The 14,983-nt window shown below is 43.0% G+C and overlaps 1 protein-coding gene across 9 annotated transcripts in view; it reads right to left on the bottom strand.

Moving 5' to 3' along the window:
• Positions 1 to 13,269, bottom strand: part of UNC79 (unc-79 homolog, NALCN channel complex subunit) — a 108,797-nt gene extending 95,528 nt beyond the window's left edge. For 3 of the 9 annotated variants that reach the window (XM_058027421.1, XM_058027429.1, XM_058027422.1), the window contains exons 1-3: positions 13,190 to 13,269; positions 7,793 to 7,913; positions 1,974 to 2,278 (exon numbers count right to left, since the gene is read on the bottom strand). In XM_058027421.1, the coding sequence (XP_057883404.1) occupies positions 1,974 to 2,278; positions 7,793 to 7,913; positions 13,190 to 13,211 (448 nt within the window). In that variant the 5' untranslated portion in view covers positions 13,212 to 13,269. Of the gene's footprint in view, positions 1 to 1,973; positions 2,279 to 7,792; positions 12,971 to 13,189 lie in introns of those variants that run through there. The other 6 variants (XM_058027419.1, XM_058027424.1, XM_058027420.1 and 3 more) reach the window with 4 other exon arrangements.
• Positions 13,270 to 14,983: the final 1,714 nt, after the last annotated feature.

The raw sequence follows: 14,983 nt of genomic DNA, 5'->3' as shown, positions 1-14,983 counted from the left end.
TTATAATAAAAAAATCTTTTTCATTAAAAAAATTTCCATTGCTGTCATTTAAGTGTGTAACTTCTTATCCTGATCAACTCTAACCACAAATAGATTGGTTAAGTTTATTTCTCCTCACAGCAACCTTTACATATTTTCATATGATAATCACATCTCCCTTCCATTTTTCTCTAATCTAGATAAACCAAATTTTTTCTTGTTTTCTCTCACTGTTCACATGAGAGAGACCTCAAATCATTCTTGTTTTTTTTTCCTGGACTCTTCACAAATAGTACATGTTTTCTTGAAGCTAGATAGACAAATCTGAAAATTTTACTCCAGCTGAGGCTTTACTAGGGCTGTTAGAATAATAAACATAATGCTTTGGGTGCCTCATACATTAAAAAAATGTTTACACATTGCTAGAATAATATTTATATGTTAGTGACTTGGTCTTCTCTGATCTACTGTTAACACCCAGAGCTCTCTGCAGTACAGCTCCCAAGCTGGTATCACCTCTATTTCCTTTAACTTCCCTCTTAAGCAGAGTATTTTACATTTCTCCTGTGGAGACACTTCAAAACAGAATGCAACTTGCCACAATTACTTGAATCATATATCTCTCACATAAAGCACATGCTAGCAAACATCTTGATAACACTTGTAAATACAAATTCTATCAGCTAAGTAAAAAAGTTAAATTATTTAGTAACACTAGACCCAGCAGAGAGTCCTGTAAGATTTCCCACTGTTATACCCTTCCAGCTGCCAAGCCACTGGTAATAATTCCTAGAGTGTTTTCCTTACTCAAGTGGGGATCATGTCCCAGGATTGCCTTTTGGTGTAAAATGGCACAGCAACAAAAATGTGACTAGGGACAGGAAAACCACTCAAGGTGAGCCACTGTGTTGCCATAAAAAAAAGTTTAAAAAATAAAGTCTGCCCAATGTCATTTGTTCTTTACAGGTCTCCACTGATTGTTAATCATCACCATGTTATCTATTTAGGAAAAGATTTTTTGATAATTAACTCCACCATTTCTAAGAATTTAAGTTAAGTAAAGAAGCCTGTATCTTGCTAAAGGCCCTGCTTTTGGGGCATCATACCATTTCCTAGTGCAGCAGTCTTGGATTCAAACATACTGCTGCCAGCTCAAAGGGGATTCAGCACTTAACAGAAACAACTTTCCTCCTGAAGAATTTCAGCAGCATTATCAGATAGAAAACCATCTTCCCATAGTGAACTATGTAAGTAATACATCATGATACCACAGTGGAAATAAATATTGGCTAATACTTTGGGAGAATACTGGGCTACTGAATCCCAGTAGGAAAGGCTAACAGGTTAACAAGCCAGACAGATGCAGAGCAGAACTTAAGGAAAACAATACAAATACAACACCGTCACAAAACCACTTGTAGCTAATTTAAAACATAAGACAATATTGTTTTTCTCTTAGTCAGACAGAAATACTGCTATCTATTTTACACAGGAGTATTTTTAAGCCATCTCAAAGCACAATTACTGTAGTTTTTTCTTCAAATAGATATATACTATATTCTGTGTAGAGATGGACCTTCACCAGAACACTCAATCTGTGCATTTCTTATAGGCCAGATACACATTTGCAAGCTCTCTGTGCATTTTTAAGAGACCCACCCCAAAAAGACAGACTGAAGTTATCTCAGCAGATTCAAGTTAAAAATCTGGGTATTTTTACACCCATCTGTGTAATTTTTGTTACATACAATTGTATTCTAGTTACATACCACCAGCACATCACTAAAAATCAGACAACCTCAGAATTCAAACCCAAATCCACATTATGCAAAAAAAAATCCTTTATTTGAGAAAGTCAAACAGAACACTTGGATATAAATGCATCCCAGGAGATTTGAAATCCAGATCCAGGTCAGTTTAGGCCCATCTCTTCCACTGGATATATGCACCACTCATGGATTCACAGCACTGGCATCATTCAAGGGCCTGCTTACCATGTTGCCCATGTTGTAGCAAGGGAACTAGATCCAGTAGTGTCACCAGTGTCACGTAAAGTCCTTGATAGTCCAAAGATGGGTAGTCTGATAACTGAGCATCACGACTTTGCTGGCCACGTTCAGATGGAGCATCTCGCAGGACGCTGTAAAGGAGGGAGCGAGTAACAGTAGGGTTGATGGAACTGACCTGTGGTCTTAGAGATGGGGTGAGTGGGAATGGCACAGGAAAAAGACACATGGTCATGGGCACTGTCAAATTGGAGGCATCTTGATTCTCCTTCTTCCCTGTGCGGGACAAAATGCTGTTGGGGGGACAAAGAAAAAAAAGAGACAACAAAGACACAAAGAACAGCACATTACATTGAAATGACACTATAAAACAAATAATAAAAGACCAGATACATCCCACATAAGATGCAATCACTACCAAAACCAGCATGTCTACAAATCTAGCAACCATTTACTTCCATGCTTCAAGATAAGAGAATTAAAAATTGACGTCTAGGAAAATTTCATTGCATCTCATGTGTTATCTGGTTCATAAGGAGCAAAAATATAAAAATGCATGTTTCAGTGCCCTACCCATGTTTCACAGTTAAGAAAAATTCTAAGAATCAAAAGTGTTTAGCTGTGTCAAAACAGGCTGGTATTTTGCACTGAGATTCTGAGGATTTTGAGAGATTTATTTCTTCCCCCCTATAATCATTTGAGCCAACTGACTGAAAACATGCAAAATATAGGTGTGGCACTTGCAGAAACATGTTTTAGCAAAGAATAAACATGTGTGTTTGTTAAGATAGTCTTAAAAATCACATGTTTATTGCATTAAAATAATGTCTGTATGTATTTTATGATACTGTTTCATGACCACTCACTCAGTATCATTTGAGATAATGAAGTTTAAACAGGCACATGGATTTAGAAATAATATAATATTTCTAAAATGTTAACTAAACTACATTTGGAAAAGTCATAAAATAATATATAGTAGATGGTCTTTAGCATATGTTTGTGAGCTAATGATAATGGTTGTTTATGTGTGTTTTTAATTTTGCCCATGTTTAGGGAGGAAACAATTTGCTTTATGAATACAAACACTCCTTGGGTAAATAGTTACCTTCAAAAAATCTAAGGGCTAAGCAAGCAAGACCAATTATGTAACTGCAGATCAGACAGTATGTTACCATACACTCCTGCTGTTACTTACGTTATTATTCAACATAACTCACTATAAACTAAAGGAGAGATAATTTCAAAAAATAAAAATAATTTAGTGGGAATCAAAATAGAGGCTATAAGTCAACCAGCTTGTTATGTAGTTTTAAAATTGTTGCAAACATGGTTGTAAACATGGTAATCTAATTTATTTTAAAAATAAACCCCACTATTTTAAATAGAAATAAATTCTCACTTAAGCAGTGTTATATTTTAGTTATCAAGCACTTATAGGGTTAGTTCATAATCTCCATATGTGCCTATAAAATATAATACACCTTTTAAATATATTACCCACACACAATACTTTTTTTTTTCCTTTTTAAGCACCTTTTGCACCTCTCAGTCATTAGGATTTCCAAAAGCAGTTGCAGTTGGTTTAACTCTGTTCCCACAGTCAGTGTTAGACTTATAAAAGACAAGCCAATAGCACTAAGATTTCCACTGACTCATGTAGAGCAGAATTATATCAAGAGAGAGCACTTCTGGAAACCTCTCTTCTCTGTAACAGTACAGAAATCCCTACCATACAATCACCTCAGCAAAGCTTACCCCCCAGTTAATTCAGCAATTTACACAAGTAAGCCAAACTCTTGCTAAGGTGCTTCTAAGATAAGGTGTCATTCATTTGCCATATATAAAAACACTTTTACAAATACAATTATTTGCCAAGCGGCTACTATCACACGGCTACTTGGCCACTATTACATCACCCTTGCAGTCAGAGATGACAGATATAATCTGTCTGATAAAATTACTTCTTATTTTTTTCTTTTTTTTAATCGTGCCTCACATATTTGGCAGACGATTTTGGTTTCTGTTACCCAATGTCCAGTAAGAGAAACATGATCACTGTCATGCTTTTATCAGAACATCACCTAAGATCTAGTATGACTTTAAAAATTAATTAGCAGAGTGCTGATTCCTTCTAATTTGCTTGATGTTCATTTGCCATATTTTATAGCTTATGTTTAGAGATATGAAGGTACTGCACTACATTCCTTTGTTGTCTACCAACAGATAATACCAATTATCCATCTCTTTACTTGCCAAGACATCACTCCATGTGCACTTATTTCCAGAAAGGATATTAATCCTTTCTTTTTACACTGAGCTACAGGCCCATCTCTGGATTAGATGCCAAAGCACACTTATTTTATCTTGATCAGGGCATCCTTTAGTTTAACAGCAATAACACTAGATCTCAAGTCCAGATGGAACCACACCAAATTTATTAAAAAACAAATTTTAAAAACCCCAAAATTTTATGTCCAGGCTCTTGCCTGACCTGTATTTTTAAAAGGCAATAAACAGAGGAGCCAAAATTGAAAATCTAGGAGGTCCCTTAGGACCAAGATACAACAGCAATTTGCTTCTGGTTCAATTCAACCAAGTACTGAGAATTTGGAGTATCTGCAAATCATAACTCCATACTGAACTTACTCCATACTGAACTTGCTCTGCAATAAGGGGCAAAGCTACCGAGGCTGGTTTCAAGATGTGTATATCTTTGCTGCAAATCTATCCCATAATTACTGCCTTCTTGGACAGGTTTCCTAAAATGCCTACAAGTGAAATTACATCTCACCAAGGCAGCACAACAATGACCATTAATTAGCCACCATGGCATTTATAACTATGCCTCACACAAAGTATTTTACTTAGAAATACATATGGAGAATTTTCTTCAGGAAAATGTGAAAGAACAAGCTTTTCTGCAGGATGTTTATTAAGCCTTAGATCATTCCTCAAATGAGGGAGAAATCACTGAAAATGAGTAGGGCATGAAACAAATTCATGCTGTAATGTAAAGAAATGCTTTTCCCAAAGAGAAAACTAAAGAAGAATTAAATGAATCAATGTGCTATGCATTGTGTATGGTGATTTTATGTGATGTTTGTTATAGAAATAAGGAATTTTTTTCAGTCATTCCACATCTGTTCCCCCCACCCCTGAGCTTGTAATTTATGGAGGTTGCATACAGAGCAAAGGAGCAAATTAATCTCTTGTGCAATCCATCTTTAACCAGCAAAATGACACCACATATGAATGTGATTCAAAACAGTGGGCACATCCCACTGAAAAGAACACAGTCAGCGTGTCCATAACAGGGAAAGGTAAAAGTGTAATAAACAGTAAAATCTGCTTCTGTAAAACCCAATCATTATGTGGAATTTCTCTGACTATTCCTTCATTATTTCTATGACTATACATGTTCACCAAGAATTGTTTGTCCCTAACAGCACAAATTCATTGCACATGCTCTGTGTTAAGCCAGAAAGATTATTCTCCACCATGTACTTCTATTACTGATGTTAAACCTTGTACAATGGAGTCTCAGTGTAGGAGGCAGAAAAGAGACTCAGCATGCAAAATATTCAAATAAATTTTTGAACACGCTCTTCAGAAAGGTTTTTAACCAGTCTGTTTAGTTTTAGGGTAAATCTTCCAGAGATCTGCACACAGTGGGTGGGAGTTTCCTTCTTTCCATCTGCCACACTAAATACAGGGTGTGTTGTTTTGCTTTTTTATCCATCTTCTTTCTTAGCATCAGCAAGTGTATAAACTTACACTGGTTCAACCATAGCACTGAGCCTTTGACCCACAGCTCAAACTCCCCAGTTACAGGGGTTTGGAATGTGAATTTGACCTTGCCTGAGTATCAGAACTCAGTCCACTTAAATTTAGATCCAAGCCCTGACATTAATTTCTCATACCCTTTTAGTTCTGGGGCTAATCAGATCCCAGATTATGAAGGATAAAGCCATTTGTGTATGAGATATGAGTAGCACTTCTGCCCCACGGAGTTCAGCATCATCAACAAAAGGATTTTGGTTCAGTCCCATTTTGAATATGAAAGGAAACAAATGGACTCGCTAAATTGTGCAATTGCTGCCCTGATTTCTGATCTGCTCTCACAGTTGCTAAGTACAAAGCTTTTTCAGTAAGCCCAGGAACATCACTGCTCCAGGAGTGTGAAGAATTTATCAACAGGACAGGTCAGCTGTACATTATACAAGAAGACCACAGAGTGGGGGAAAGATGCTTTCTTTAAGCAGAACATTCTAAATCTATCCCGACCCAGTGAACTTCTGACCAAAAAGAAACATATCTCATTATAGCACTCGGTAGTCACAGCTAAAAGAGAAAATGTTCAGAATCAAGTCCAACTTTCTAGCTTTAACAGCTTAAAGGCTCAAAGTATTTAAGCAAAAGCTGTCTCATCATAAATAATCTTACTTAAACGCAATTTAAGTGTGTTTTGTACAAATAGTCCATCATAACAGCCTGATGTGGGAACAGAGACACATTTCAGAAGTATCTTTTGTGACTCTTTGAACATTTTTTCCCACTGCTCAATACAATGAGACAAAAGTTAATTTATTAACCCCCAAACAAAAAGTCCTACTGGGTGCTGCAAGTTTCCTCAACAGTCTAAATGAGAAGGGAAACAAACAGTTTTGCTCTTGAAATTTCGAAAGTAAACAGGAGGTTTCAAGTTTGCTGTGAAGAGACATTCTACTAAAAACTATTTCTGTCTATGTGTCTCTCCTTTTAAACAGGGTCAAGGAAAATTTTATGTATCCCAGGTTCTTTAAATGTTAGAATGAACTGTTCTCATTCTCTCATGTCTAAATTTTTGCTTCTCAATTTGTATACATCATAGGAGTATATGTACAAATATATAGGTAAATTGTATTCTGTTAACGTTTCCTCCTCAAATAAGGCAATTAGCTTGATTTCCAAACTACCCTTTGACAGCAGGGACAATCTTTCCAGGTATAAATCAGGAAGCTATGCATAGAAATGTAATTTGAACTGCATTTTTCTGGATGTGAAAACTAGTGCCAGCCAAAACCAGCAGATAAAAATCCCCTATTCATGGTCAACAGCCATTTTGAAAACAATCTGGAAATATGAATCCACTAGGCAGCACTGTGGAATGTACATTATTCCTAATAAAGTCTCACATTTTTTTCCTTTTTTTTGGAAGACAAGAATAGTATTTCCTACTCATAATGTATTCTCTCTTTGTGTGGTATTTAGCACTATGTATTATTACTAATCATTAGACTACATCAAAAATGTTGGATCAGAACAATCCTGATGTGTTGTTACCACCCAAATCCAGATCTGTACACAAACTTTGTGTCTGCTCCTGCTGCTCTAAGGGACTGAACCAGAACCCAGAAGAGCTGAACCCAGTGAGAAGGCAGATCCGCTTGCTCCTCTGGCTCCACTCTGGGATTCTGAGGCACCAGGACTGTCAAGGAGGCCATGATTATACACATCTAAAACTCTACAGGTCACTTTCTCCACAAGTTCAGCATGTTTGTGCGTTCAGCTAAGTCTTAGGACCAAGCAAATGCATAATCAACCAAGTTTATTCTAGAATCAGCCACTCAGTAAGGGGGCTTAACTGGGCAAATTGGGCAACAGCCACTGAAGAGATTTGTTCATACCGTGTTTTTGTTAAATTATGCTCTGACTCTTTTTGGCTGACCATTGACCCATTAAATCTGGCAACCAATTCAAAGCCAATCAATATTCCCTACAACTCTTTAGCTCTTTTTTCTTCAAGAGCATTAGTCAAAACTTACCTCAATAACGTCTGAGAAAAGTATTTCAGAGTATTTGCAATGTCAGTTCCAGAGGGCACAGGGTAAATGTTGTGGAGAACCCGGTTGTGGTATTCTTGAAGGTAACGGATTTTGGAAGCAACTACATAAAAGACAAAAAGACAAACACAAAAACTTTCATTTAGGCTTTCTGTAGACTTTGACAGATTTGTGTCTGTTTCTTCCATTTTCTTTTTTTTTTTAAATTTAAGTATTAAACTCAAAAAACAGTAAAAATCTCTCTGTTCCTTCTGTTCTGACTGAATAAATTGTAAAAGACTGCCAGGGAGAACACATGGAAGTGAATTTCTGCATCTGTATTAGGCAAACTTAGTGCCAGCAAATTAAAAAATATATATTGCCACTCTGCACTTCTTCCATGTCTCCAAACATCTCAAGAGTCATTTATAATGAATGAGTCATTGGATCACAGGAGGTTCATGTGAGACAGATAAGTATTTCTACAGCCAAAGCAGAGATATAAGCTAAGACAGAAAGACCTTATGTGATTCACTGTGGGCCCTACATTTACTTTGTGCAATGAACTAAAGATATGAAAAGAGTGAAGTTTCTGCTGTTTATTTGTCTTGGGAAGTGTGATCAAGCAGATAAGGGGATTTCAAAGAGCAGCAGCAGGTGTACATCTCCACTGAAACCAATTTTTGTTGTATTACAAGTAACAGTAATAGGAATCCTTGTTCAGGTTTGGGAAAAAAAGTTATTACCCCTCCTAGTTGCACTGCCTTACATTGCCTATACAGCACAAGCAGTTTCATGCAGAGACACCTACAGACACACAACTCTTCCTGCTCCACTCAGATGAACCAAGTCTGCTCAGAGAGAGCATTGACTGCATGGGGCAGAGGCTGCTCAGCTGTGCTGCGCTGCACACACAGCCTCAGAAAGCACAGCTGCCTGGGAGCCCTGCAGCGTGCTCAAAGTGCACCAAGAGTGCTACAGGCAGCTAAAAGGGGAGATGCTTCTGAATTCTTTCAGCCCTCTAAGCATATGGATTATAACAGCCTTTCCCTAGACCAAGATACACCTTGCTCCCCTACAGGACTCCTTCAGTGTGGAAGATAAATCATGCTTCCTAAACAAGCAATCAGTCAATACTTGGTTTTATTCTCACAGTCAAATGGCATTTACTAAGGAATGAATACCATTAAGTCCTGCACTAAACAGAAAGGTACGAACTACCTGGGAGACATTGCTATGCCCCTCACTGCTGAGATAGCAGAATAGTTCGTGAATTTCTGATTCTTTTCTGGGCCACTGGCAAGGTGAATGAGAATGGGTGACATTGTATCCATATTGCAGAAAAAACTGATGAACAGACACCAAAAGCAAAGTGTCTGCAAATACTGATGGAGGCTCAGCTTGAGATACTGAGAGCCCTTTTGCCAGTATAGGTAACTGTACTCACTGGACTTTCACATCCAGAAAATAATAGATTCCTTGAATGGTCAGCCACACAACAAATGAGGTTTGACAATTTCAAGTCAATTATCCATAAAATGAGGAACACTCAAATAATCATCAAATGAAGAAAACTGTTTTCTTGAATGCATGACAAGAAATCCAATCTAGCAGCACCAAATCAAGGTCATTCTTTAACTCATTTCCTGCTGTAAGGAGGGCATTCCCCAGTTCCTGCAGCAAGTGAAGCTTCTACAGACAAAAGTCTCCCTCATGATATTACCTGGCTTCATCACAAGGAGAAAGCCCATCATGTACCTGAAGGGCTGGGGTCTGTGTGAAACAGTAAGCAAAAATGCAACCACGGACACTGTCATAATGCATATGCAAAACAACACACTAAAAATGCATAAGCATCTTTAATTACATTTCCTTTAAATCTTTTACTGCACAATTTATGAATAACTAAAAACAATCATGACTTTTTCCCCTCTTCCTCAATCAACTGAAAACAGGATTTTGTCACAGAGACTCAGATTGCCACCACGTAGGCCTGTGGCACACGACCTGTGCTCTGCAGGAGCTTATCCTGAGTGAGAGCAGCCATAACTGCTCAATGCACAGCCCCCAAACCACTGGGCTGGGAACATCTGGGCAGGATGTGTTCACTCCACATTACAGAGGCTGACTTGAGCAGTGCAAGGCTGTTTTCCCCTTCTCATCTCATACTTCATCCTTTCTGCCCGCTAATCTCAGTTTTAGTCCCAGATTTGCAGGCCATCTATCAGATTATTTAAAAGGTAGACATTTATTTTAACTGTCATAAAACTAATCTAGCTTAGTTTCTAGATTAAGAAAGCAATGACTTCATAAACATATTTTGTGATGTTGCTTTCTCTGGTGGGAGGAGTAAAAAAGTATGAAACCAAGTATGTTTGTAAAGGACACAGACTGAGCAAGGCAGTATCCAGCTAAGAACAATGCACAGCAAGGTGCACAGATTACTGTGGCTGCCATGGTTTGCCGTCAGATATCTGTAAATTAAATGGACTAACAAAATGCCAAAGATTATTACAGAATTCAGATCTAGATGTGTTTCAGAGAGCTGTGTGCCTCCTTACAGTTACTAACTTTCAATAAAGGGCATAATGTATCTAGAATCACTTAGAAGAGCTTCTTTTTAATAAAGGTGGAAATCCATTCATTTTTATTGATTGGCATTGTTGTGCAATTGTATCAGGCCAAATATCAAAAGAGAAAACTTATTTATAAAGCCTAAATATAAACATTAGCTTTAGGCTAAAGGTTTCAGCCTCACTTCCCAGTTCTGTTTCCCAAAACTCTGTCCATTTCAGCACAGCCTCCCAGAACACAAAGAAACTTCTAAAGGAAAGCCCCAGAGCAAAAACTTTGCCAGCTTTCAAGTTACAGCAAGTGTGTGAATGACCCAGCTTTCTGAGTTTCTGAGTACCCAGAGACACACTTCAAAAAGTGGTGTCACCCTGTGGAAGCACTTGGGCACTCTCATAGGGCCACCACAAAAAACAAATAGGTTTCTCTCCAGTATCTACACAGACTTCACTAAACTCCTCAGCCCCAGTGTCAGCACTGGCTGAACTGAGAGTGAAACCATTAGGAGTCCTCAAAGATGGCCTTGCTTGCTCCACTGTCCTGGAGGGGAACACAGCAGTCATCAGGCATTCCCAGGGCATTACTTACCACAACTAAACACCAATTACTGCTTTTTAAGGTGATAAAGAATTCATTTTCTTTGACTACAACAGAACACCTTAGGCATGCTGCAACGAGTCAAATGATCAAACTCACTGTTGATATTTCTGGTATGCAATACAAGATGTGTGTGGTCACAAAAAAGAGCAGCTTCTCCAGCCAACCTCCAGACTGACACCATTTTACCTGTTGTACATAGAACCTGCTCAAGAGCTGTGGGATTCAGCTGTTTAGATCAGCACATCTTCTGTTCCAACCAGTGATTCCTCAGTTGCAGTGTTTCACTGATGCTCTTGGTAAACTGAGATTCATTATGACTTGGAACTTGAGTCCTTCCCAAGACATTCTGGTTCTTGCCTGTCACTCACTGAGGGCAGAAGCAACAACAGCGACAGCTGGGGTTTGAAAGTTTGACTGGTGGTGATGTATGCACACCAACACATCCTTGTCAGAGTCCATTACTCAAAAACTGCTGGTGAGAGAATCTTGAAGTTATGTAGAGACATTTGGTAATGCCATAAGAACTAGTCAGGGAAGCAGCCTTGGTAAAAAAATACATTCAGCAGGTTAGAATGCACAGGATATGTCCATTAACCAAATACTCTTCCTGGAGTGTCATGAAAAGAAACATTAGAAGGCAGAAAGATCTGAAATCTGGATCCTAAGTAAATCTTGAAATAGAGAGCAACAGGGACATGGCAGGCCTGGATGCAGTGTCTTGAAAAGTACAAAGGGATGAAAAGAAAAAACAGCCAAGGATAAAATATGTAAGAGGAGCTCAAACAGAGCAGACCAAAAGCCTTAGGAACAGAGGAAGAGAGAAGACAGGACAGAAAAGGAAGAAAATGCCAGAGCCAGTGCTAGGACAAAAAGTAGCACAAATTCTTCCACATGGCAGTGTGAAGGAAGTGTAATTAATGTATAAGTATCACAGGAAAGAAGAAACAATTACAAAACTCAGGTGCAAGATGGGGAAGGCAGCAACAACAGAAGGGTACAGATCCAAACATTGCACAGTTCAGGGCTTCTGCACAATCAGAATATTCTGTCTCTAATTATGAGGCTAGAACTGCATCTTTACAGTAAAAAATTAACATCTGCGTAATATTTTTAAAGCAAGCTCATTCATCACTATAAATAAGCAGTAAACCCTAACAGAAAAAATTACAGGTATTCTTTTTGTTAGATGGGCTCAGCATAGGCATATATAAACACAAGGATCCTTCTCAGTGACCTGGAGGAAGAAGAGAGCAAGTCTCAGCATGCAAAGTGTCAAATCACATCACGTCATTGTGACAAACATCAATCCAACCTCCTGGTCACAGACTGCCTGTTCATAACCATGACACTGTATCAGGCAAGAAAGTAGCTGTGACATGGGTGACAAGCTCAAGCACCCCAATATTTTCTACTCAGCATCCCATCAGGGCTCTTGCAGACACACAGGTGTCATGAGCAACAACAGTGGGGAGCACTTCCACAGCCCAGATGCAGGTATCAACCACCATGTCATCCACTCCTGCTCTGATCAGCTCTAGCCAACATGGTGGTTCCAGCAGCCGTGACCAGGCAGAGGCAGGCTGGCCGTGGGCAGGGGATGCCAGCACCTGGGGATCCTGCTGGGAGCGGGCACTGTGCAGGCGGCCTGTAGGGGACACACAAACCCCCAGCCTGCATCCACCCGGTGAAAGGTGAGCGGCCCGGGCACGAAGGGCAGCACGACTCTTCGGGCTCCATCTCACTGCAAGGCCACCTGCAGGGTGGCGAGGCGTGCGTCACCTCTGCTCCCGCAGGTGGCCGCATCCTTCGGGACACGGCGCCGGCACACGGGGCAGGCTGCACCGCTCCCGCCGTGGGGCGGGGGGCGAAGCCGGCGGCCTCAATACCGACTGTGCTCCCCGATCCCGCATTTCCCCGCGGGCTCCCCGGCGCTGCCTTTGCCGCCCCGAGCTGGCCGCCCGAACAGCGGGGAGCTCCGGGGGCTGCGGCCACCAGCACCGGCGGCGGCTCCGACAGAAAGCGCCAGAACGCCGGCAGCCCCCTCCCCCTGCACCGCCCGCCGGCGGCCGCCGCACACCGCGGCACACGGAGCCCGGGCAGCGCTGCCCCGCCGGGGAGCAGCGGGCGGGAGGCGGCGGCGGGGCAGCGCCATCGGCGGGACGGCGCCCCCGGCCCCGCTCCCCTCCCCTCGGACGGACCCCGGCCCGGCGCCCGCCCGGCCCCACTCACACTGCTCCGCCTTGGTGGACATGCTGCCGGCCCGCTCTGCCCCTGGGCGCCGCGGAGCGCCGGCCCCCGGCCGCGATGGAGCTGCCGGTGCCCGTGCCGGTGCCGCCGCCGGTGCCGCAGGGCTGCGGGCCGGGGAGCGGCGGGCGGGCGGGACCGGGCGGGAGCGCGCTTAAAGGGGCAGCGCGCCTGGCGGCCGCGGCAAACAGCATCCCCAGGGGGCACGGCTGGGAGACGGGACGGGGAACAGGAGACTTGATGGGATGCGATGGGGAGAGGGAGACCGGCTGGCCCCGGGGCACCTGCCCTAGCGGGGCTGTGGCCCCGCCGAGCTTGTCACAATGCCTAAGTGGGAGCTGCCGAGCAGGGAGCTTATCCACACCTTGATAAGCGTCGGCGATGCCCTCGGGGCCGCCAGAGTGGCCGCGGCTGCGGAGGGGATGGCGGTGCCCTCGGGGCTGCGGAGGGGCCGGCGGTGCCCTCGGGGCTGCGGAGGGGATGGCGGTGCCCCCGGGGCTGCGGAGGGGATGGCGGTGCCCTCGGGGCTGCGGAGGGGATGGCGGTGCCCCCGGGGCTGCGGAGGGGCCGGCGGTGCCCCCGGGGCCGCGGAGGAGCCGGCGGTGCCCCCGGGGCTGCGGAGGGGATGGCGGTGCCCTCGGGGCTGCGGAGGGGCTGATGATGCCCCCGCGGCTGCGGAGGGGCCGGCGGTGCCCTCGGTGCCCTCGGGGCTGCGGAGGGGATGGCGGTGCCCCCGGGGCTGCGGAGGGGATGGCGGTGCCCTCGCCCGGCCCCGCGGGCGGCTCCGCGGGAGCTGCGCTGAGCGAGGACAGCGGTGGTGGCACTGCCCGGAGCTGCGCTGTGCATCCGCGTGATCTCTGTCACAAACAGCGCCCTGTTCTCCCCTCGGCCCCCGGGCTCCGGCTGTACCCCGGGCGGGCGGGCTCTGGGTCCGGTGCCTCTGGGCCGGCTCTCCCCGCCTGGTCCCACCGTGCACCGGCACCTCGGCACCGCCAAGCCCTTGCCGAGGAGACAAGGGCTGCGCTCAGCCCCGACTGTGCCCCCTCCATCACCCGGTCCCTGCCATGGTGACTGCCCCAAGACGACGATGGGATGAAAAGACCTTTGTCCAGTTGTGGTGGGAGTACAGTAATAACAATTAAACTCATTTGCTCCAGGAGAAATTATTTCACTGCTGTGTGTCCTGTCAGCTTCCCCAGCGTCCTGACTTGACCTTACCAGGTGTCAGAAATTAAGGGTGAGCTATGAGTTTCTTCTCTGAAACTTTCCATACGAGTTTTTCAGATCCTCCCTTCTCGGAAAAAGCTATGTGGAAGCAGCAGTATTTCATCAGCCAGGCCATGGGAGTCTTGAGAATTGTGCTGTGGAGGTGGAGAAAAATAGATATGTTTTGTTATTCATTGTAGAAGGCAATGCCTCCAAATTACTGCTGCCCTGATTTGGGACAATGCACATTCAGTGCTATGAACCACAATGAAGGGGCAGATGCTGCTCACTGGCATTTAACTGGTTTGCTTTTTTCCTGAAAGAAATTTTCTAAAAATACTGCATGGGCAATATTCTTCAACACCATTTAATTAGGTACAAAACAGAGCTCTTACTGGAGGCCATAATTCTTTCCATGCTCCCTGCTGCTTGTGAGCCCCAAAGAGAGAAGTCAACTTATACCACTGTTTTCTCTTTTACATTCAAATATTTGAGAGTAAATATTTAAGTTTTTTCTTTTATTAGAAGCTTTATTTAGTGAAGAGAGTTATTTAGTGAAGAAAAGTTATTTAG

Source organism: Melospiza georgiana, chromosome 6 (assembly GCF_028018845.1).
Source record: "Melospiza georgiana isolate bMelGeo1 chromosome 6, bMelGeo1.pri, whole genome shotgun sequence".
NCBI lineage: Eukaryota > Metazoa > Chordata > Aves > Passeriformes > Passerellidae > Melospiza > Melospiza georgiana.
This window is presented reverse-complemented; position numbering and strand designations above follow the sequence as displayed.